At 43.4% G+C, this 22,924-nt stretch overlaps 1 protein-coding gene across 5 annotated transcripts; it reads right to left on the minus strand.

Moving 5' to 3' along the window:
* Positions 1 to 1,478: 1,478 nt before the first annotated feature.
* ANKRD34B (ankyrin repeat domain 34B) lies at positions 1,479 to 19,161 on the minus strand. Of its 5 annotated transcripts, XM_055566823.1 has the most exons (5): positions 18,959 to 19,161; positions 17,834 to 17,974; positions 16,188 to 16,361; positions 15,598 to 15,680; positions 1,479 to 5,735 (listed from the first exon to the last, which is right to left on the minus strand). In XM_055566823.1, the coding sequence occupies exon 5, from the start codon at positions 5,711 to 5,713 to the stop codon at positions 4,178 to 4,180; it is 1,536 nt and encodes a 511-aa protein (XP_055422798.1). In that variant the 5' UTR covers positions 5,714 to 5,735; positions 15,598 to 15,680; positions 16,188 to 16,361; positions 17,834 to 17,974; positions 18,959 to 19,161; the 3' UTR covers positions 1,479 to 4,177. The 5 variants fall into 5 exon arrangements, 3 of the variants coding, with proteins under 3 accessions (XP_055422798.1, XP_055422800.1, XP_055422799.1); XM_055566825.1 differs by lacking the exon at positions 16,188 to 16,361; XM_055566824.1 differs by lacking the exon at positions 16,188 to 16,361 and having other exon boundaries at positions 15,598 to 15,683.
* Positions 19,162 to 22,924: the final 3,763 nt, after the last annotated feature.

A 22,924-nucleotide genomic window follows, 5' to 3' on the forward strand; every position in this document is an offset into this window, starting at 1 on the left:
ATAACTGAGGCTAGGGAAGAACTTACCATAAGAGCAATATCCAGAAAATTCAGAGAAATGTTGAACACCTAGGAGGCAGGAAGGGCAAAAACTAAGACCACTGTCCTAAGCAACTAAGACGAGGTCCTCAGCAGTGGGAAGCCACAAACTCCAGTGCGCCACAAGACAAATTCAGATTACTGAGAGAGAGCTCCCATTGGCTCATCCCAGTTTGTGCCTTTGTTCCTTTGGGTCACTTATCCATCCTTCATCCAGTTTACTGTCGGGGAGTAAGGGAACCATGGGACGATATGGCACCTTAGGCTGCCCCTTCTAACAGCTGCAGGCAGAAACAGCCAAGAACGTCCCTGGTGGTGTACCCCCATCTCTTCATTCTTGAGAATTCTGATGCCTCGATGCTCCATTTGTGTGGAACTGGGATAACCTACATTTACCACTGGCTATGATAATGCAAGGGGGTCCCCAGTAAATTCCTCAAATTCTACCCGTATTTATTCCAACCAGTGTCACGAAACCTTTTTCTCCTGTGAAGGAACCTGGAATGATCAGATGGTTATCACAGTTTCCATTCTGGTGGACTGTGATTGAATCCCTTGGTGGAATTGTTCTTCCCTTGAATGTCAGATTCCTCATATTTATAGGACCCAAAGCTGTAGGGATAATATAGAATTTTTTTTTTTAAGAAATTGAGAAGAGCCTTTTTGAAATGTGTTGCCTGACAATCAAAATTTATATTTATGCCACTAAAGCTAACACTGAATAAACATGAAAATAAAGCTAAGAAGTTGCATGGATGACTGAAATTCAAAAACATAATTTCAATCATTAGTTTTCAACTTGTCCCAATGAATCTAGAATTGTCAATAAGTAAAGCCTTTCTCAAAAACTCTTCAAAGTTGATAAGACTTTGGTGGTCAGTCAATCAAAGGAATCTCTTTTGTTAAATCTTTGATTAACATCTATCCTCAGCCTATTTCCAAAAGTTATTATTATCTTCCTAGGATAGGTAAAATATTTGAAATATTTTTGTAACTTCAATTTTCTGGCTTTAGTTGTTTTTCTTAATCTGGAGGATTTGGACCAAGTCAGTCATCAGTCCTTTCAGTATTTAAAGTCAACTGTCTAATCTCAAGTAGAAGGCAATGGCACCCTACTCCAGTACTGTTGCCTGGAAAATCCCATGGATGGAGGAGCCTGGTGGGCTGCAGTCCATGGGGTCGCTAAGAGTCGGACACGACTGAGCGACTTCACTTTCACTTTTCACTTCCATGCATTGGAGAAGGAAATGGCAACCCACTCCAGTGTTCTTGCCTGGAGAATCCCAGGGACGGGGGGAGCCTGGTGGGCTGCCGTCTATGGGGTCGCACTGAGTCGGACACGACTGAAGCGACTTAGCAGCAGCAGCATGTGTACTAAATACTGAAAAGTAAAAAATAGCACTGATACTCAAAATGACATTTAAATCTTTATTGATATCATTGTTTATGAACTAATCGAACTACATATTCTTCCAAACTGTATCCTTACAACTTAAAGCCAAGAACTTTTCTCAGTATTAAAACTTCCAAAAAGGGTTGAGTTACCTATAAACATCAGGCACGATTCTAAGTTCTGAACCAAAAAATTCTTTTAATGCAATTAATATAAATGTTTTTCAAAACATTAAATGGAAAACTTCCAGTTTCCATCTATTTTTCAAATAAAAGCCACAAGAAATTAATTACTATGTTATACAACTTGCTTATATCAAGTTATGAAGAAAAGCATTGTGTCAATTGCTAGGACCTCAAATTAATACACTTAGGTTCTGTATAGTTTGATTTACTCTTTGTTGTAAAACTGCTAACTTGAAATAAGGACTCTGTATAGACACCATATTTTGAAATAATATAGCTAATATATCCATAATATTTTATGATAGTAGTATCACATTCATTTGTTAGAAATTATTCACAGGTCCTAAATACTAGATGATTGGAATGTCACACTAAGGAAATTACCCTTATTATTCTAATTATATAAATATCTAATAATTATATCTCAGAAATAAAAAGATATTCTTTAATATTGACCGAATACTTAATATATTTTGTAATTAAATTTCTACTGGCTTTCTTTATTTTAGCTAACCTAATATAATCTAATAATCAGTTTTTTCTTTTTTACAACAAAGCAAGCATTTAGTTTCTCTTGTGATAAATCCCAAACTTTTTTTCAGTTGTCTTTCGAAAGAGAAGAATAGTTTGATACAAGAAAACAAGAAATGCTTTTAACAGTTGTATTATATTGTCATTGGGAATCTATGACTAAGCTTCAAAAAACAATAACAGGGATGAAAAGATACAGAGAGAGAATTCCATAAAATAACATTAAAAAGAAAAAAAGGCAAAAACCCACTCTAGTAGTCTTGCCTGGAAAATTCCATGGACAGAGCAGTCTGGTAGGCTACAGTCCCTGGGACTGCGAAGAGTTGGACGTGACTAAGCATGCACACACTGAGCTGAACTGCACTAAGATATGGTAACAGGCAACTGGACTGCAAGTAGATATTGTAGTGGATTAACACACTTGAAAAACAGGGCAACCATATATCAAAAACATTCAACAGACTCACAAAAACCAAAAAGAAGAGAACATAAGCACACAAAAATGAAACTCATCAAAGTACAAAAGGAAAAACAAAAATTAAAAAAAAAAAGGAACAAAGAAGAAACAAAAAATTACTGGAAAACAAGGTTTACAAAGGCAATAAATACACACCTATCAGTAATTCCCTTAAATGTCAATGGATTAAATGCTCCAATTGAAAGATGCAGAGTGGTTGATAGGATAAGAAAACAAGAGCCTACAACATGCTGCCTGCAAATGACCCGTCTGGGGCGAAGGACACACATAAATTTAAAGTAAGGGGATGGAAAAAGGTATTTCTTGCAAACGGAGATGACAAGAAATTGGAGGTAGCAATACTCATTTCAGACAAAATACACTTTAAAACAAATGTCATAAAGATAGATAAAGAAGGACATTATATGAGGATTAAAAAAAAATCTGGATCCACATTGAGTTTACAGACTAAAGAGTTAATATTATTCCAAAATGCCTTCATGTTTTAAAAAATCAATACTCTATTATACTGTATATATGAAGGCTCATTGAACTATTCTCTTTACTTTTGTGTGACTGAAAATGCCCATAATATAAAATAAGAAAAAAGGTTCTGTCAACAGCAAATGAACAGAAATGTTCCTTTGACTAATAATCCTGTAAATTCAATATTGCAGAAGCTTAGTATCTGTAAGAAATTTCAGTACACTGTCACAACGTCAAGCAACAAACTAACATTTTTGTTGTTATAATTTCTTTTCACTGCCTCTAATATTTTATGTATTTTAAAAGTATTCTATTCTTGCTTTAGTCTTACTGTGTTTGCTCTTGGGAAATAGAATAAAAAGCAGAAAAGATCCTATTAAAAAAAAAAGGCAAAGCAAAAAACAGCACACAAACATTTGGCATAGATTATAACCAGCTTATAAAACTCAGCAGATCTGAGTTTTATAAGCTATAAACCATTTTGACACTGATTAAGCTGACAACACATATTAGCTGCCTTGTCTACTATACTGGTTGACCATTAAAAATATTAATTAGATTGTCACCTACCTGGAGTCAAGATTTTTCAAGAATTAGTTCATTCTTTCTTTGTAGCTTAGGCTTATTGATCATAGAACACTTTATAACTGTTAATGTTTTCTTTTACGATGTTGGCATCATGGCAAATTACAATCTTGAAATGCTTTTTTAAAAATCACTGATTTGAACACAATGCTTCCTAATAAAATTTTGGCAAAATTGAAAACTTTAAAGTTATCTCCAACATATGTAACCTTCTTTGTTTGCTTATTTTTGTTTAAATTAAAAACTTGGACCACATAAAGTTTGTTAAATATGGAAGGTTTAAAAAAAATTGGCTTAATTTTATTTGAGAGAATCTCTTTTCAAAAATTATCTATTATTTGTATATCTACAATGCATAGTATGATGGTACACAGTACATTTTGATAACCCCTAACTATTATGAACTATCCAATTAGAAGTTTTAAAAGGATGAACATTTGAATCTTCTAGTTCCATATTTCTCTGATAAAATGTGAACAAAAACGTACTTTCTAGCCATGTCTTAAAAATTAACTAACTGCTTAATTTGTTCTGTTTGCAATGATTGTCTCCTTAACAACATCTTTTTACTTTTGAATTCTTTGGGGAAAATAGGAACTGTTGGCATAAGCACTTTTTGACCACAAGAAAGAAGGCTGGAAATCTTGTTGCTGACATTGATATCTGATATGGGAGGGTGAGGGTTCACATTTAAGGGTGGCAGGAATCCTGGTCTGGTTTGTGTACTGTTGTGATCTAAAGGGAAAGCTCCTGAACCACGCCTTTCTAAAAGGGCATGAGTTCTCCTGCTCAGGGGACCTGGGGGGATATTCTCCAACAATTCTTTGGACCCTGATAACAAGGAAGAAGATGGTGAGAGAATCTTTTTTTTTCCTATAAATGCTTTGCCATCGTCTGAAGCTGCAGGGGTAAGACCAGCTGAGAGCTGGGAATCAGAGCTGTAGTGATTTGCTCCTGAGTTTCTTTTTTGAACTATACTTCTTAGGGTGGAAGCAAATATTGTCTGGTTAGAGTCTGGCTCCTGATCCACTGGGATGTCAATGCATTGCTGATTTCCTTCTGAAAAAAATGACTGATGATTTACTTCATCAAATGACATCTTTCTTGAGCTGGCCTGATCAAAGGCTCTTAGCAAATGCGCAGTGTCTTTTACATCAATACTTTGGTGCCTAGTAATGAATCGCTTGGAAAGTGCCAGCCGGTTGGCTTTGTAAGATAATTCTTCCTCTGGAGTAATATCCTGAAGCTCCTCTTGTAAGGAGGCCACTCTGTGCATTAATAAAGGAGGACTCCTGATCCAGTGAGAAGCCTGAGGGAGCTTGGGCCCATTAGGGGTCAGACCAGGCTTCCTCACAGGGGAGCCTCGATCCCCAGTATCATCACTGCTTCCTGCAGGCTCCAGATCTTTAAAGCCAAAAAGTGTTTCAGTTTCAGAAGAATGTGAAAGTGGTGGTGAGGCTGTTTTTAAGTCTATTTCTGAAGGAGTGGCACAGGTCGCTGGAGTATGACACCCATCCATACCCCCAGGAGGCATATTTAAGTACTGTTTGGTGGTGTGCCTGCCAGAGGGCGATTTTGCTGTTGTTATGATAATGACTTCTTTCCCCTTTGCCTTGCAAGCACTAAGGAGAACTTTCAGGGTCTCTCTGTCTTCTGAATTTATAGCATAAACCAGGGCTGAGGAACTAGAATGATCTTGCAAGCTGAGGTCAGCCCCGCTCTTTAGGAGCAACGAAACAACTTCAGGACCAGCTTTTTCTAAGCAAGCATGCATTAAGGCAGTTTTCCCAGATTTGTCCTGTATGTTGGGATCAGCATTGTTTTCTAACAGGTATTTAACCATTTTGGCTTTACTGACACTCTGGTGATCAACATGTTTGGTCTTACAAGCAATCATTAAAGGTGTTTCCCCACGGTCATTGCTCTCATTGATGTAAGCGCCGCCTTCCAACAAGAGTCTTGTAAGGCGAAGCCGGCTCTGATGGACCGCTTTAATTAGGGAATTTCCATCACTGGAAATTTCTACACATTCATCCATCTTCAAAAGTCAGAATCAATACCTGGTTATCAAAGAAGATGAAGAACAAAAGATTAGTTGGAATCAATGTCCCAATTTATATTCATGTTGTTAGTCACAATTTCTGAAATATGTCTAGAGAAAGAAGACATAAATAAGATTGTTCTTTAATAAATACAGAGCAAAATAGTGAGCTGCAAAATTAAAAATAATTTTAGAATAGTAACAACCTTTAGGGCATTCAAACTAAAATTTACTTTTAAAATCTTCATTGAATATTTATGACATAACACTGGCCTGATATTTCTCTAAATCCCATATTAACTAATCATCATCTTATTTTCTACTTGGAAAAAATATTTTTAAAATAACATTAGAATGCAAATTTAAGCAAAAAAGCCAAATTTCTGTGTAACTGCAACTGAATCAACTAAAATAGAGCATGTTTATGATAGCTTAATATAAAATACTTCTTAGTATTAAATTACTTAAACATGCTCTTCAATTAAATAACATAATTAAGATCTAGATTTCCAATTTGAGGGGCATTTTGATGTTTCTTTTAAAGGATGAAAAATATCTGGACTACAAGATGTTAAAAGAACTGACGTGTCTGACACTGAGATAGGAATGATGAGCATGTGATTCTGCATTTTTCTTGATTCCATTATTTAAGTCATATACTAACTAGGTTACAGGGTTGCTGCTGCTGCTGCTGCTAAGTCTCTTAAGTCGTGTCCGACTCTGTGTGACCCCAGAGACGGCAGCCCACCAGGCTCTCCTGTCCCTGGGATTCTCCAGGCAAGAACACTGGAGTGGGTTGCCATTTCCTTCTCCAATGCATGAAAGTGAAAAGTGAAAGTGAAGTCACTCAGTCATGTCCGACTCTTCGTGACCCCATGGACTGCAGCCTACCAGGCTCCTCCGTCCATGGGATTTTCCAGGCAAGAGTACTGAAGTGGGGTGCCATTGCCTTCTCCGAGGTTACAGGGTTAGCAATGTACTATTGGGTTGAATTTTGACAGCTGCTCCAAAGGAGTTTTCTAGGCTAAAAACAAATGAAGACATGTAGACTTCATAAACATTTTATTGTTATCATTAAAATGGAAAATGATTTATGTTTAATTTATTTAAATCATTTAGATTCAAACTCACTCAACAGATAATTTCATTAGGTGGTAAGAATTATATCTTTATCGAGAGCCAAGAAAATGTTAGTTTTATAACAGTCCTTGGAGCTAGGGATAAAAAGCAAATAAAAGTTTATGTAATATTTAAGTCTATTTCATTTAACTTGGTAGCTTTGATAAATTGAAAAGGATTATTTATTTTAGTCATTTACTTTTAAGATTAAGAATATTGGACATGAATTTCTATTGGACAGTAGAATAGATAATAAATATGACTTCTTAAAAGAAGGAAGAGATGAAGAGAGCAGAAAGAAAGTGAAGAAAAAAGGGATCGACATGTACACAGAAATTAATTCGGTGATAAACAGCTATAAGCTCTTAATATTGTGATGGGCTCTGAGCTATAACGGTGCAGGCCCCAGCCCTGAGGAGCTTATACAGCTGTTTGGAATAAGCAGCTGGTTATGGGTTAAAATCATGAGCACACACAGACGTTAATAGTGTGAGGATGGAATGGGGGCTTCACAGAGACCAGTCATTTGAGCTGAGCCTTGATGACTGTGAAAGCGTTTGGCAGGAAGAAAAAGGGGGAGCGGAGAAGTAGAGACCACTCCTGTGCAAAGACCTGAAGACTTTAATTAGCACAGTTTTTATCACAGATCAGGCTTTATACCAATACCATAATCAACTTTAGGAAAATACTTTAGCAGATGATTATGTTTAGGGTGATACGGCAGAACAAACACAGCTAATTTTTAACCCTGCCTGAAACCCCCTGAAAGTAAAGATTTTTTTTTTTCCAGAAAGACATAAACTCACAACGATAGCAGGCAAAGGACAGAAGGTGACAGCGGCATTTTGGAAGCCAGAAAGCAAACGAGCCAGTGGTGACTGACTCAGCCAACCTGAAAAGGCTGTGCCTTGAGTCAGCGTGGCAGGGTTGAGAGCTACCCCACGTACACCACAGAATCCTCAAAAGAGGCAGCAGCTGGAGGCTCTAGAACTAGCTAGTGAGCAAGTGGAGAGTACAGCCCTCCTAGAGGGTTAGGAGAAGGACCGTGAGAGAGGCAGTTAGATCCCTGGGACTTGCTACGAGAAGTGTGGTGGTCCTACGTTGGACCAGCAGCAGCAGCACTACCTGAAACTTGTTAAATGTGCAAAATCTCAGGCTCCGACCCCAGACCTACTGAATCAGAGCCTATGGTTCAGCTAGATCCCCAGGTGACTTGCGTGCACAGTAAAATTTGAGAAACACTTCGCCACTCCAAGCCAGGGAGACAGAAGACTGTCATCTCCCACCTCAAAAGATGTCCAGTTTATTCTCCACACATGGTGAAACAGAGAATCTCTGGACTGAGAGACACTGGGTATATCTGAGGACAAGAAAACAGGAGAATAAGTGACTGTATGCTTCTTGTTTAGTCACTAAGTCATGTCCGACTCTTCTAGCACCTCATGGAGTGTGGCCTGCCAGGCTTCTCTGTCCATGGAATTTCTCAGGCAAGAATACTGGAACAGGTTGCCATTTCCTTCTCCAAGCTGCTACTGCTGCTGCTGCTAAGTCGCTTCAGTCGTGTCCGACTCTGTGTGACCCCATAGACGGCAGCCCACCAGGCTCCGCTGTCCCTGGGATTCTCCAGGCAAGAATACTGGAGTGGGTTGCCATTTCCTTCTCCAATGCATGAAAGTGAAAAGTGAAAGTTAAGTTGCTCAATCTTCCCAATTCAGGTACTGAACCCTTGCAAACCCACATCTCCTGCACTGCAAGCAGATTCTTTACCACTGCACCACAATGACGATGGTATGCGTACTGACCATCAATATGAAAGGACTCACAGCATCGCCCCCCTACTCATCTTCAAGAAGGACAGCAGCCATATCTTTATTCTTCAGAAGAAAACAGAATAGGCTTCTCTCAAGAATGTGACCTACCAAGGAGAAAATACCTAGAATACTAATCACAGGGATTCCTCAATATGCCACCCAAATCATCCCACCGAGGGGTATAAACGTCCCGCATGTGCTCAAAGCTACACATTAGCTTTTTAACCCAAGCCCTTTAATCATGAGCATGCAAACAAAAAAGCCTCTTATATTCAAGGTAGAGACCAGAACAAATAGAAAATGTAACCTGGAAAAGTCCAGAAAATGAAAGCTTCCAAAACTCATCCTCTAAAGGATAAGAAGATATTGTAACCATGAAACGATACGAAGTCTATTAAAAAGAATATTCAGAGACCATAAAAAGCTCTCAAAAGATAAAAACGTGATACAAACTGCAAAAGTCAATAGAAGGGTTGAATAATAATGTTGATAAAATCTCTAACACAGTCAAGCAAAAAGAATAGAAAGAAAAAAAAAAACGAGAAAATTAGAGGACTAGATCAGGAAATCTGTGATCCAACAGAAGTTCCTGCTAGAGAAAATAGTGGGGGTGGAGGAATGGGTGAGCAGGAGAGGAAATGATGAATAAGATCAAGAAAATTTTCTAGACATGAGGGACTCAAGTTCTTGAATTGAAAGGGCTCAATTAGAACACAGCACAGTGGATGAAGACAGACGCTGACCATGGCTCATGGTTATAAATTTCCAGAACACTGAGAACAGGGAAGATTCCACAAGTTTGGAGGCAAGTAAGGGGAGTGGAATGGATAAGTCACCTAGTAGAGGATCAAGAATTACAATGGATTCAGATATATCAACAACAATAATGAGAGACAACAGAGGGATATCTTTTTTTTTTTAATCTGAAGGATAAATGATTCCCAAGTTAGAATTTTATACTAGCTAAACCATTAGTCAATAATTGGGAATCACTTTCAATTGAATCCCAATTCACTTTCAAGAATCTACTGAAGAATACAATCTATCAAGATGAAATGGTGGAACAAGAAAGAAGAAACGAGATCTGGAGATCATCAGAGGAGAAGCAACAATAATCCCCAGGAATATGGTGAGATGCCAGGATAATGAATGTGCACAGGCATCCTCTTTGAGATTATGCTGACATTTTACCATCTTGTTAACTGAGGACCAGTTGACTGAGTCCTCCAGTTGACCCAGGTGAGCCTGACCTCAGTTCTTTAACCAGCTTGCTTTTTCCTCACCGTATCTCTGCTCTCCCCTCCATCCTCTGCTTTCTGGGGCAACCAATGACACTCATTTCAGCCCTGCTCAAATGTTCTGCTTTGACCTGCTCTGAGATCTGGGGATAAGTCATGGTGTGTGTGTGTGTGTGTGTGTGTGTGTGTGTTAGTTGCTCAGTCATGTCCGACTCTTTGAGACCCTATGGACTATAGCCTGCCAGGCTCCCCTGTCCATGGAATTCTCCAAGCAAGAATACTGGAGTGGGTAGCCATTCCCTTCTCTAGGGGATCTTCCTGACCCAGGGATCAAACCTGGGTCTCCTGCACCACAGGCAGATTCTTTACTGTGTGAGCCACCAGAAAGCCCTGAGCTTAGGAGGAGACTCAAGACCCACTGCCTTTGGATATCCAGTATCTGGTCGACACTGTAGCCTGCCCCCTGTCATGGTAAATCCAGGTTTCCCAGGATTCACTCAAGACCTTGCCCAGAAGGGCTCTCGTACACACTCAGGGATGCTGAGCTGAACTGAGATCCAGAGATTGTTCAACTTATCTTCTCCTGAGAACTTTTGCCATATTTTGGCAATACTGATCTTCCTTTATTCAACTAATTTGTGCTTCCTACCCAGTTTACCAAAAAATAAATAGTCTACTTAAGGATTATATACAAGTGGGAAACTGGGGAAAAAAGAAGCAAAGGGAACGATCTACACAAAAGTCAAGACCAAGTGACCTCTTGGTGGGGATCAGGAGAATAACGCACTTTGGGAGGGACACGGAGAGGTTTTTAAGATTCACGTGATGTTCTGTCTCTCAACCTGGATGGTGTGTATATAGGTGTCTGTTTTATTTTTATTCTTCAAATAGTATATACTTCATATACTCCTCTATACAACACTACTATTCTCTATTGTAAAATGGGACATGTATACAAAAAAGAACATAATATTTATGTAAGAATGTCTCATAATTAAAATTTATAAAGAACCATATTAGGTCTCAGTTTTCACAACATAAATCACTTTTTGTGGTGTTTTCAATAGTATTTACGCCTAGACTTTCAAGGTATTTCAACTAGTAAGCTTCTATAAGCAGTATTCAAAAGGATATACTTATTCATTTCCACTTCAGTTTCATTAACGATGTTAAGCAAAGAACAACCACTCAATATATGTATCTATAAATACAATGAAAGTAATACATAAAATATATTATTTTTGTCCTCTGTGCAACCTTCTAAAAAAGCTATTCCACAGCCAGACGTACCTGCAACCTAGGAATTTATGGCTGGCTGACAGATTGGGGCCCAATTCAGAGGTCTATTCAGAATGTGAAACACCTGAAAAGAGCTCACATGAGACAGTGATCACAAAAAAACCCTTCTTTTAGCATTTTTCATATACAAATGGGTTTAATAAAGCAAAGAGACTTATAGAAATGAGCTGGAACATAATCTAAAATATAAAAACTACTCTGTAACTGTCATTCAAGAAGAGGAAATAGTATCAATCATGTAAAAACACCTCTGACCAAAAGTAGCATTTGAGAGAGATATTCAAATGAGAACCAGTTGCCAGATACCAGATTTCAGTATTAAATATAGTTTCTACTATTTGGAGCCAAACCACTTTTTTTTTTTTTTTTAAAGTTTTAAAAGAAATCTTTTGGAACAACATTCAAATTTTTTCACCTATCCTCACATACAGACCTTTCTTCACAGTGCTAAACCTGCCCACTTCCTGCCATAACTTTCCCTCCCACAGGGAAAGTTTTCCTCTCACTGGGAGAAGAAGGGGAGCTGGCTGGGATGGCTAAGCCGGGCAGTGGTTCCGCTGTGGTCCCGTGGAAAGAGAAGATGCTGTGAGCTCCAGGGCTTCAGAGAAGCTGGGAAGTGGCACCGCTAGCTGGCGGCAGCTAGCAAGGATGTCTACCATGCGGCTGTAGGCAGACCCCGCCCCTGAGTACTGCCAGCTGTCAGAACAACATGGCTTAACTTGCTCATTATAAAGACTTCTAAGCTACTGGATCACCGAAAAAGCAAGAGAGTTCCAGAAAAACATCTATTTCTGCTTTATTGACTATGCCAAAGCCTTTGACTGTGTGGATCACAATAAACTGTGGAAAATTCTTCAAGAGATGGGAATATCAGACCACCTGACCTGCCTCTTGAGAAACCTATATGCAGGTCAGGAAGCAACAGTTAGAACTGGACATGGAACAACAGACTGGTTCCAGATAGGAAAAGGAGTACGTCAAGGCTGTATATTGTCACCCTGCTTATTTAACTTCTATGCAGAGTACATCATGAGAAACGCTGGGCTGGAAGAAGCACAAGCTGGAATCAAGATTGCTGGGAGAAATATCAATAACCTCAGATATGCAGATGACACCACCCTTATGGCAGAAAGTGAAGAGGAACTAAAAAGTCTCTTGATGAAAGTGAAAGAGGAGAGTGAAAAATTTGGCTTAAAGCTCAACATTCAGAAAACTAAGATCATGGCATCTGGTCCCATCACTTCATGGCAAATAGATGGGGAAACAGTGGAAACAGTGTTGGACTTTATTTTTTTGGGCTCCAACATCACTGCAGATGGTGACTTCAGCCATGAAACTAAAAGATGCTTACTCCTTGGAAGGAAGGTTATGACCAACCTGCTGCTGCTGCTAAGTCGCTTCAGTCGTGTCCGACTCTGTGCGACCCCATAGACGGCAGCCCACCAGGCCCTGCCGTCCCTGGGATTCTCCAGGCAAGAACATTGGAGTGGGTTGCCATTTCCTCCTCCAATGCATGAAAGTGAAAAGTGAAAGTGAAGTCGCTCAGCCGTGTCCGACTCTTCGAGACCCCATGGACTGCAGCCCACCAGGCTCCTCCATCCATGGGATTTTCCAGGCAAGAGTACTGGAGTGGGTTGCCATTAAAGCAGAGACATTACTTTGCCAACAAAGGTCCATCTAGTCAAGGCTATGGTTTTTCCAGTAGTCATGTATGGATGTGAGAGTTGGACTGTGAAGAAAGCTGAGCGCCGAAGAATTGACGCTTTTGAACTATGGTGTTGGAGAAGACTCTTGAGAGTCCTTTGGACTGCAAGGAGATCCAACCAGTCCATTCTAAAGGAGATCAGTCCTGGGTGTTCTTTGGAAGGAATGATGCTAAAGCTGAAACTCCAGTACTTTGGCCACCTCATGCGAAGAGTTGACTCATTGGAAAAGACTCTGATGCTGGGAGGGATTGGGGGCAGGAGGAGAAGGGGGCGACAGAGGATGAGATGGCTGGATGGCATCACTGACTCAATGGATGTGAGTCTGAGTGAACTCCGGGAGTTGGTGATGGACAGGAAGGCCTGGCGTGCTGAGATTCATGGGGTCGCGAAGAGTCGGACACGAGTGAGCAACGGAACTGAAGCTACTGGACTGATCACTTTAAAAAAAATTTTTTAATTTTGTATTGGGGTACAGCCGACTAACAATGTTGTGATAGTTTCAGGTGAACGAGAAAGGACTCGGCCATACATATAAATGTATCCATTCTCCCCCAAACCCCCCTCCCATCCAGGCTACCACATAACACTGAGCAGAGTTCCTTGTGATGTACAGTAGGTCCTTTTGGTTATCCATTTTAAATGTCAGATGCTCACTTTTTATTTTTTATTTTTTTTTTAGATGCTCACTTTTTAAACTGCTTACACTTGATAGAGAAATTTTGAAATTGTTTAAACATTAAATTTTTCAAAAAAAAATGTTACCACGTACTTTATTCTCCATGTGTATACATATTTGGTTTCCTAGTGTCTCATCTTGTAATCAGCACTTTATTGGAATAACCCCCTTGTCTTCATGCCTTCACCTTCTTTCAGTCTGTTCTTTTCTCTCACCTCATCCATCTGCACATCAAAAATGCTGATATTGAAGTTTGAGTAATTTACTTTTCGCAGAGGTAAGCCCCACCTGGGATGAAGACCACTTCTCTAGCCTACAGTGATCCTAGTTCAGAAATGTTCCTGCCTCACGTCTCTTCCTTTGAAACATCCTCACCGAGGGCAGCCAGTGCGAGTACCGTATTCACATTGAGTCAGGCTCTGTTATAATCTAGCTTATAAATGATCCCCCAGTTCAGTTACACTTTCCAAATAGACTGTTCAACTGGAGAAAATCTGAAGGTCAGGTAGACCCAGACTTCCACCCTGACTCTCCTAGTTTCTAGCTGTGTGCCCTGGTCAAATATCTCAGCCTCTCAGAGTCTTGGGTTCCCCGTTGGTGGAAGACAATCATAAAACATTCATCCCCTGGGGGCCGGTGATGAAATCAGACAACATCTGGAAAGAGACTTTCCTGTGTGCCTTCCTACTCACTGTGCTCTTCTTTTTAAAGTTTTTATCTCAGAATTTAGCCATTTTTTATTTTTATCATGTCTCGAAAGTGAAAAGTGAAAATGTCACTCAGTTGTGTCTGACTCTTTGCAATCCCATGGACTGTAGCCCACCAGGATCCTCTGTCCACAGGGACTCTCCAGGCAAGAATACTGGAGTGGGTTGCCATTTCCTTCTCCAGGGGATCTTCCCGACCCAAGGATCTAACCCGGGTCTCCTGTATTGCAGGCAGATTCTTTACCAACTAAGCCACTGGGGAAGCCCATCATGTCTCTAACTCACAGGCTATTTAAATAACATAAAAAACTTAAAATGTTGTTTTTCTAGAATCTGTAAATAATGTTTGTAAACATAAATGGAACCTAATAAGTGAACTATGGAATAAGATACCCCTTTAAGGGCATTTTCCTTATAATTTCCAAATACAATAATTTCAGCATTAAAGATATGAGTAATATAAGATATTAATTATTAAACAGCTGGATAAATTGCTTTTATTTTAAAATTAAATTGTCTTTAACAAGGCTCATGATTCATCATGGCATATTTACTCTACTCTTTTACCGCCTCTCTCAATCTTCTCCAGGGGATCTTTCCAACCCAGTGATCGAACCCAGGTCTCCTGCATTGCAGGCATATTCTCCACCACCTGAGTCACCAAGATGGTCTCCATCTCCCAAGGCCCTTCTAAAATTAGTTTATTTTTTTTTAAGATATCTATTCTGAAGAACAAAGAAAACTGAAAGAGGGTAATATCAGATGATCAATTTCAAACATGCTGAGGAGGCAGAGGTGGGGGTGGCATGGTTAACTGCATTAACATAGTAGAAGCTACATTGTAAACCTCCCTAGGGAGATGGCCCCAGCGAGAAAGGAGCCAGTTTACCGGGAGGACCCCGGAAGCTTAGGACATGGAGGTTCCAAATGACACAGAAATTGGCAATGAGGCACAGGGTTGAACATGACAGGATGGCTGGCTAGAACAACTGGACCCCCAGAACTTTACGCCACCCCAAGTAGACGACCACTCTCCTAGGCAAGGAATGAAGATTTGTTCTCTAAACAGACTGATCAGGGAGGCTCCAGCCTTGGAAGCCACGTGCTGAAAACGGAAGAAACTGAGAGTCTATAGGCTACATGGTGCAATTCCCAGCTCGCTGCCCTGACACCAGGGTACTGGGAGGTAGGAAAAAGAAGTAAAAGGCATTGGATCTCAGAATTATGAGCCCTATTAAAAAATCTCTATAGATAAATGAAGCAATTCAAATCATAACCACATTCGCCCCTCTAGACACCCACTCTAAATGGAAATAGAAAGTTACCTGAAAATGTTATTCAAAATTTCATACTTCACTTATGTCTTTTCTCTCCTTGGATGAGTTTTCTGTCAGCCAGCTGTCAGTTCCTACTAAAGGAAATCAAAGCTATTCAGAGCTACATAAATACCAATAATTTGTTCCACACATCTCTCCCATTTGGAGTCTAGTTTTTTAATTCCCTGTTAAGGAAGACATCCCCACAGTGTTTGTGCAGTTAATCATGTTTCACTGATTATAATCTGTAAAGTGTTAGGAGTGGATTCTACGCAGGGCAATCCTGTGTATGTGCATTTTCGCACACACACGTACTCACGCACACAGGACGCAGCCTGCTGTGCAAGGACTGTTGAGCTGTGGCATCTACCTGGTCTGCCCCATTCTGGGCTGAGGTCTGTCCCATTGATGTGGCTGAGGGGGGAAAGGTCAGAGAACTCCCAGAGTCACTTCTCTTACCCTCCTGCTCGCCAGGACTTGATAGATGTTCCCATGTTCCTTCTCTTATGTCTCCTTGCTTCTTAGATACCAGCTTCCCCCACTGTATCCCCACTTTAGGAATGGGGAAACAGAGGAAAGTAGAGTTCTGTTTTGAGTACCTGATTTGTGTGATATCTATGGATTTCCCCAGTGGCTCAGCGGTACAGAATCTGCTTGTAATGCAGGAGACGCGGGGTGGGGGTTCGATCCCTGGGTCAGGAAGATCCCCTGGAGGAGGGAATGGCAACTCACTCCAACGTTCTTTCCTGGAGAATCCCCACGGACAGAGGAACCTGGCGGGTTATGGACCATAGGGTCGCAAAGAGTTGGGCACAACAACGTGACTGAGCACGCACAACTAGACACCGCCACAGGGGCCAAGGTGCCTCAGAAGCCATTGTGGAGATAATAGGCTGGGTCTTTCCTGTGGCGTTTTTCTCCCCAAGCTACTCCTAGTTTTCCTGTCATTCAGGAAGAAATTTTACTTTCCTTTGAGCCTCTTAGTCCACCTCCAAACAGGATCTATGCTTCCTCCCTAAAAGTTATTAATATTTATCTGGCCATGGTGAGAAAGAGCAGCAAGGGGCAGGGGTGGGGGGGGGTGGGCGGTGGTGGTGGTGGTGGAAATTAACAGATGAGTTTCAAGCTGGAAACCCAGTCCCTCACCTTTGCCCCAGGTTACCCTGTCTTTATGCTGCCTGCAGGGGACCAGAGCATGCTCAGAGGGGGCAGCAGGCAGTGTGTCAAAGCCTGGGGCTCTGTCTCCTCCCAAGTTACCAGCCCTGGAGAAGCTGTTCCTCTGAGCCTCTGTTTCCACATTCCTAAAGTGGGGATAATTTTTACTGATGATGACTGTGAGGATTTTAGAAGATCCTTATATATTTGCCACTTAGGAATTCAATCAATGACAGTTTCTAAACATGCATCACTAAATGTGAGTGCTCTGGGCTAAGGGGTCTGAGAATGGGGGCTAAGATGCCTATAACCAACAGGTCTTCCACCTACTATGGGCCTAACATGGAGAGCTTGCTAATTAGATCCCAGGCTCCACTCCCCATAGGGGGTGCTTCTTGTGCACACTTGGAAAAAATCTGCGACAAACTCGTCCCCCAGTCCCACTTCCTATTAGCTATCAGTCCCTGCCCAAGGCTCCCCCACCAGACTGTCTCCAATCATTTCACCTCCAGGGCATCTGAGGCTTAGCTCTGCTGCAGGAGCCAAGGGCAGAGACAACTGCCCTGCCTCAGAGTGGGCAAAGAGAGCCCACAGGTCTAGAGAAGAGTACAGCCTTGAGTTACAGCAGCCGAGGTACTCGAGGTCTCCTGCCCTACCCTTCCTAGACAGGTCTGAGAAAGTCCAGACTTGCAGTGGGAGGCCCAGGCCAGGATGTGGAGGCCAGCTGCACCTGGAATGAGGCAAGCCTGCCTGCCACCAGCAAAAGACGTGTCTCCTTCCCTATGCAAAGGAAGGGACAAAGCCAGAACAAAAGATGCCACTGAGATTGTCCCAGGGAACGTCATGACTTGCCAGGTAAAGTGTTCTCTGGCACCGGGCTCATAAGAAATATTCAGAAACGACCCAAGCTGGTAAGGTTTGCTGTCTTTCCCATGTGTACCCCCAAAGGGCTGGTTACTTCTACTTACTGCAGGCGACCCCAGGTTTCTGGTGCTGGGCCCTGGGGAAGCTGCACCCCCACATCCCTCTGCAGAACCCGCACCCCCCCCAACCCCGCCTTCCCAACACACACACATAAACAAACCTATACCTCCAAGTCTCAGGGAACCAAGGTGATGGGATTTCCAGGCTGCCGAGGATTCTGGCGGCGTCTTCACAGTCCTCGCGGCCTCCGGAACGGAGTTGTTGCCTCAGTTTTTCCCGAGAGCGGGGAGGGTGCGAGCCCGAGGAGCTGTCGGAGAAGGGCACAGGAAGGTGACTGGGGCGACAGCGTCGGGACACCGATGGGGGCGGGGTGCGCGTTTCGTCGCCTCTGCTCCGAGCCAGGGCACAGCTGGCAGGCTGAGGCGATGGCCATCCACGAGAAGGGGTTCTGACCAGAGTCGCTGCAGAGCGGTCCCCGCACCGCCCGCCCGGGGGACACGGCCCTCCTTTTGGGAAATAGCACGCCCGAGAGGAGAAGCTATTGACCCTCTGCTGGGGGCAGGCGCACCTCTGGACCCCGGTTCTCCGACAAGGGGCCTGGGGTCCTGGTGCCAAAGCTGTATGGCCCCAGTAGGCTCCGGGGGCCCAGCTGCTGGCCCCTGTGTGACTCGCATTTGTGAAGACAGTGACTGCAAACGGCTCCGCAGCCCCAGCTAACCCGCGCCCCGCGCCCGGCCCGCACCTCCCACAGCTAGGCGGCCGCAGGCACCTGCGGAGACGCGCCCAAGTCCGCCCCTCCGACCCGCGCGCTCCGGCAGTCGAGCGCGCGCCGTTCCCGCTGCGGCGCCGAACCGCGCCCGCGAGGCCCCTGCCCGAATCCTCTCAGATATCCTGCGGCCGCCGGCTGCCCTCATCACCTCCCCATCGCTGCAAGGCCGAGAAGGACGCGAAACTCGCTCGCCCGCGGGGTCCGAGCCCGCGCCGCCGCAGAGCCCCAGCCAAGAACGGGCGGGGACTGCGGGAGGCGCGAGTGTGGGTTCCGCGGAGCGCGCCCGGCTCGGCGGGGCAGAGTCTCTGGAAAGGACCCGACGCTCCGGCGGCCCTCGGTGGGCGCCAGGGCTCCGCAGTGTCAGGGCGCAGGAGATGCCGGCTCCCAGGGCCCAAGTATACCCGGTGGGGCGCACGGAGGCCCTGGGCTGGAGCTGCGCACTCCGCGCCCTCCTCCCGGCAGCCGACACGCAAACCAAAGTTTTCCTAACTGCAGCCAGCACAGCCGGCGCCGCACACTGACCTGCGACGCGCTGTTTAGTCGGCGGGGCGCCTCCCGCCTTCCCGGTTCCGCTCCGACCCTTCGCGCCGGTGGACCCAGGGCGCCGTCCGGGCTGGGATGTTGTCTCCGCTGGCTGCACCGCCGCTCGAGTCGCAGATCCTGGTAGGTGCAGCTCTGTCTCCGCCCCCGCTCGGCGGAGAGATGCGGGCAGCGGACCCGGAGCTGCGAAGCGTCGGAGCGGGGGCCGGGAGGCGCGCACCTCGCCAGAAGCCCGGGCTGCGCCTCGTTTCCGCTGGGAGTGACGCGCGGGTTCAGGGCTGTGCTGCAGGTGGGGGCGGCGGGGCCAAAGTCTGTTTCGGCCCCGGGGACCGAAGTGTGGCCTCTGAAGCCCCGCCTTTTGTCCCCTCCAGTATCCGCCACCCGCTATCCTCACACCCCAACCCGGCCACAGCGCTTTGGCTACAGCGATCTGGCCCAGAGCAGGGGCGGCAGGGTTTTTTCCACTGCAGGGCGTCGGTCACCCCTACATAACTGCTCTTGGTTCCCCCTGTCCATGTCTGCGTCCCTCCTTCTAGTTCTTATCCACACGGCTGGTCCACGAGTCCGTCCCCCACGGGTCTCTCGTCCCCTTTCCCGTCCCTGTCCTCTGTTTTGGTAAAGCCAGAATCTCACTTCAGGTTGAGGCATTCGTGGGAGCAGCTGTTCTTTCGTTTTTTGAGTTTATAACTTGATTCTGGTATTATCAAAACATTAATACATATTAATTGACGTATATTTTACATGTGAAACTCCTCTATGGAATTAAAAAGAGACGAATTTTAAGCAATGATTTGAATTCATTTATCAGGAATCATCTGGTGGAGAAAGGACCGTGACTGTCTTTTATGGTTGTTCAGATGACGTCGGTTAAAAATAATTTGTAGTTTAGAGTCCTTAAAGGGGGAAAGTAGATTTAACTTTGAGAGGATTATTTAGAAAAATAATCTGCTAAAATTGGCCCCTTAGTAAGTATATGTTAAGTTCATAGGTTATTTTAACCTCAAGTTGAGCTCTACGGAGCTGGAGCCCTAGGTTTGGATTGTCCGTTGCCCGCATCCATTTGTTTGTGGAAATCAGAGGTCACAGGAAGGGATTGGGCAAATTTGCATGAAGGCACAGGTCTCCTTTCCCCCATTAAAAAAGTTTTTATTAGTGTATAGTAGATACTTGGAAAAGACCCTGATGCTGGGAAAGATTAAAGGCAGGAGAAGGGGATGACAGAGGATGAGATGGTTGGATAGCATCACCAAGTCCATGGACGTGAGTTTGAGCAAGCTCCTGGGGCTGGTGATGGACAAGGGAAGCCTGGCCTGCTGCTTCCATGGGGTCAGGAAGAGTCAGGCACCACTGAGGGACTGACCTGAACTGAACTAAACTGATAGTAAATATTTAATAGATATGCTTTTCACAGTTTCAATGATTTTACTTATACTAATGCATCATTAACATCCAGAGACAGACTATTACCAGTTCTCCAGAAGACTGTCTCTTTTTTCTCTCTTCTAGGGGGCAGGGTAGTGGCTTCAACCAGCATAGATTACTTTGGCTTATATTTACACTTTATAGCAATTGAATCCTGAAGAATATACTGTTCTGGCTTCTCTCTCTTAAAACTATGTTGAGGAGGTACATACTATCTATAGATTTAGCTTGTTCATACTTTTATTTATTTATTCATTTTTGACAAGCAGTGCAAGTGAAGAGTCTTAACCACTGGACTGCCAGGGATGTCCCTAGCTTGTTCCTTCCTTTTGCTGTATAGTATTCCACTGTGTGAATGTCCCTCAGTTCACTCATCTTATTACTGATACACATTGGGGTAATTATTACAGATAATGCTGCTAGGAATGTTATAGCAGATGTCTTTGGTGAACATATAAACACATTTCTGGTTGGGTATGTACCTAGGAGTGGAATTGTGAGTCATAAATAGGCATATGTTCAGCTTCTGTAAATATTGCCAAATAGCTTTTCAAAGTAAATGATCTAATTTTCACTCCTATCTTATTAGTTTCTTACTGCTGCAGGGGTTCCCAACCTCCAGGATCTAATGCCTGATGATCTGAGTTAGAGCTGATGAAATAGAAATAAAGTGCACAGGAAATTTAATGTGCTTGAATCGTCCCAAAACTATTCCCCTCAACCCAGTGCTTGGAAAGATTGTCTTCCAGAAAACCGGTCCCTGGTGCCAAAAAGATTGGGGAGCACTGCTGTAAGAGCTAATCCACTTCCTTGCCTTTTTCTCTTTCTAGAGGCTGCCTGCATTCCTTGGCTGGTGGTCACTTACTCCCTTCATATCTCAGTTTCTCCCTCAACTCTGCTTCCATTGTCACACAGCTTTGTCTTCCTTTGCTTCCTTCTGTCCTCTTGCTTCACTCTCAGAAAGACTTTTGTGATACTACTGGGCCCACTCAGATAATTCAGAATAATCTCCCATGTCAAGATCCTTAGTTTAATCACATCTTGCAAAGTTCCTTTTGTAACATATTCATAGATTTCAGGGACTAGGATGTGCACCTCTTTGGGAAAGGTATTTTTCAGCCTGCTCTACCTGTCATCAGGGTATTGGAACAGATGGAGAGAGGCTGGACTAGGAGAAAGAAGGACAGTGAGGCCTTGAAAGAAGGACACTTCACACCTCCCTTCGCCTTGGGAGGATTGGTGCTGTTGACTTGGGTACTGTGCCAGGGCTGGTAGGCAGGAGAGGGAGGCTGATGCTAGAACATCACAGTCCTGGACAACCAACATGTCTGAGGCAAGAGGCTTTCATACAAGGAATGAGAGTGCAGGTCAGTAGGCCCAATAGTCTGGGCCTGGGTACCTCGATGAGTGAAAGGTTGGGGAAGGCTGACTCTCCCGTGTGGGATCTGGGAACAAGAAGATAACAATGGAGAACTGATCATATTTTGCACTGTGGTCACGATCTTGTCAGTGGGCAGTGCCCCCAGCCCATGCCATATCCCTGTCCATCCTCCAGGCCATGCAGACTGACCTGTTTTGGGGCTGATGGTGGAACTGTAGGGACTGACTTCCCATAGTAGGTCAGGTGAGGTGAGGGTGACATGGGGTGAAGAAGAGTCTGTTCATTTAGGCAAGCATGCCCTGCCTTCACTGTAACTTGAATATTAAAAGGTGAAGACTTTAACAGTCAAGGCTTGAGGATGAGAACATATAGTTTCTGTCTACTCCTGGTCTCATTTGAGTTCAGCAAGTGCAACTTGAAGGAAATAGGACAGACGTTATAATCTCCACTTTACTGATGAGACCAGCAGGGCTCTGATAGGCCCTCTAATTTACTCAAGGAGCCTCAGGAATGGAACCAAGACCAGAATGAGTCTTGCAGTTCTTCCTGTTGTCCTTGGTGCTCCTCCACGTTCCTGATGTGTGAGATTCACTGAGATCCCAAGGTGATGAGAGCCGAGAGGCAGAACTGACCCAAGGTGTGCAAACCAAATTAAACACATCATATTTTGTGGGTGATAAAATGGGATGATCTGGAATATGAAACGTGTTATCTTCATGGTTTTATACCCTTAATAATATGTTTTGATGGGGTTTTAGGAACAAGTAAAACTAAATGCCTGTGTTTGATAAGCATCTTGATCCAAAATCCTTCCAACTATTTTCTGCCTCCCAGAAATAAGCTGAACACTTTGGTCTACTGATGGAACCCCTCCAGTTCTCCTCAAAATAGTGGTTTATAATTCACTTACTATCTATTTAATTCAGATCTCAAGACAGAGGGAGATGTGTGGTTATTCTTGCATTTTGAGTTAAAAATCCCATGGTCATCATCATCATACTCATCATCATTATTCATAACTATTTCCTTTCTTGAGCAGCTGTTTTTTTCCCCTGGACTTCTTGTCTTCCTTTCCACCACGCTCCTCTCCCCTTAAGCTTTTCTGTCTTGGCTGCTTACTTAAGTTGTTCCAAGCGCTCAAGGAT

This window comes from Bubalus kerabau, chromosome 1 (genome assembly GCF_029407905.1).
Source record: "Bubalus kerabau isolate K-KA32 ecotype Philippines breed swamp buffalo chromosome 1, PCC_UOA_SB_1v2, whole genome shotgun sequence".
Classification (NCBI taxonomy): Eukaryota; Metazoa; Chordata; class Mammalia; order Artiodactyla; family Bovidae; genus Bubalus; species Bubalus kerabau.

Coding starts and splice junctions, on each gene's coding strand:
- ANKRD34B (XM_055566825.1), bottom strand. CDS start 5,713: ATGGATGAATGTGTAGAAATTTCCAGTGATGGAAATTCCCTAATTAAA.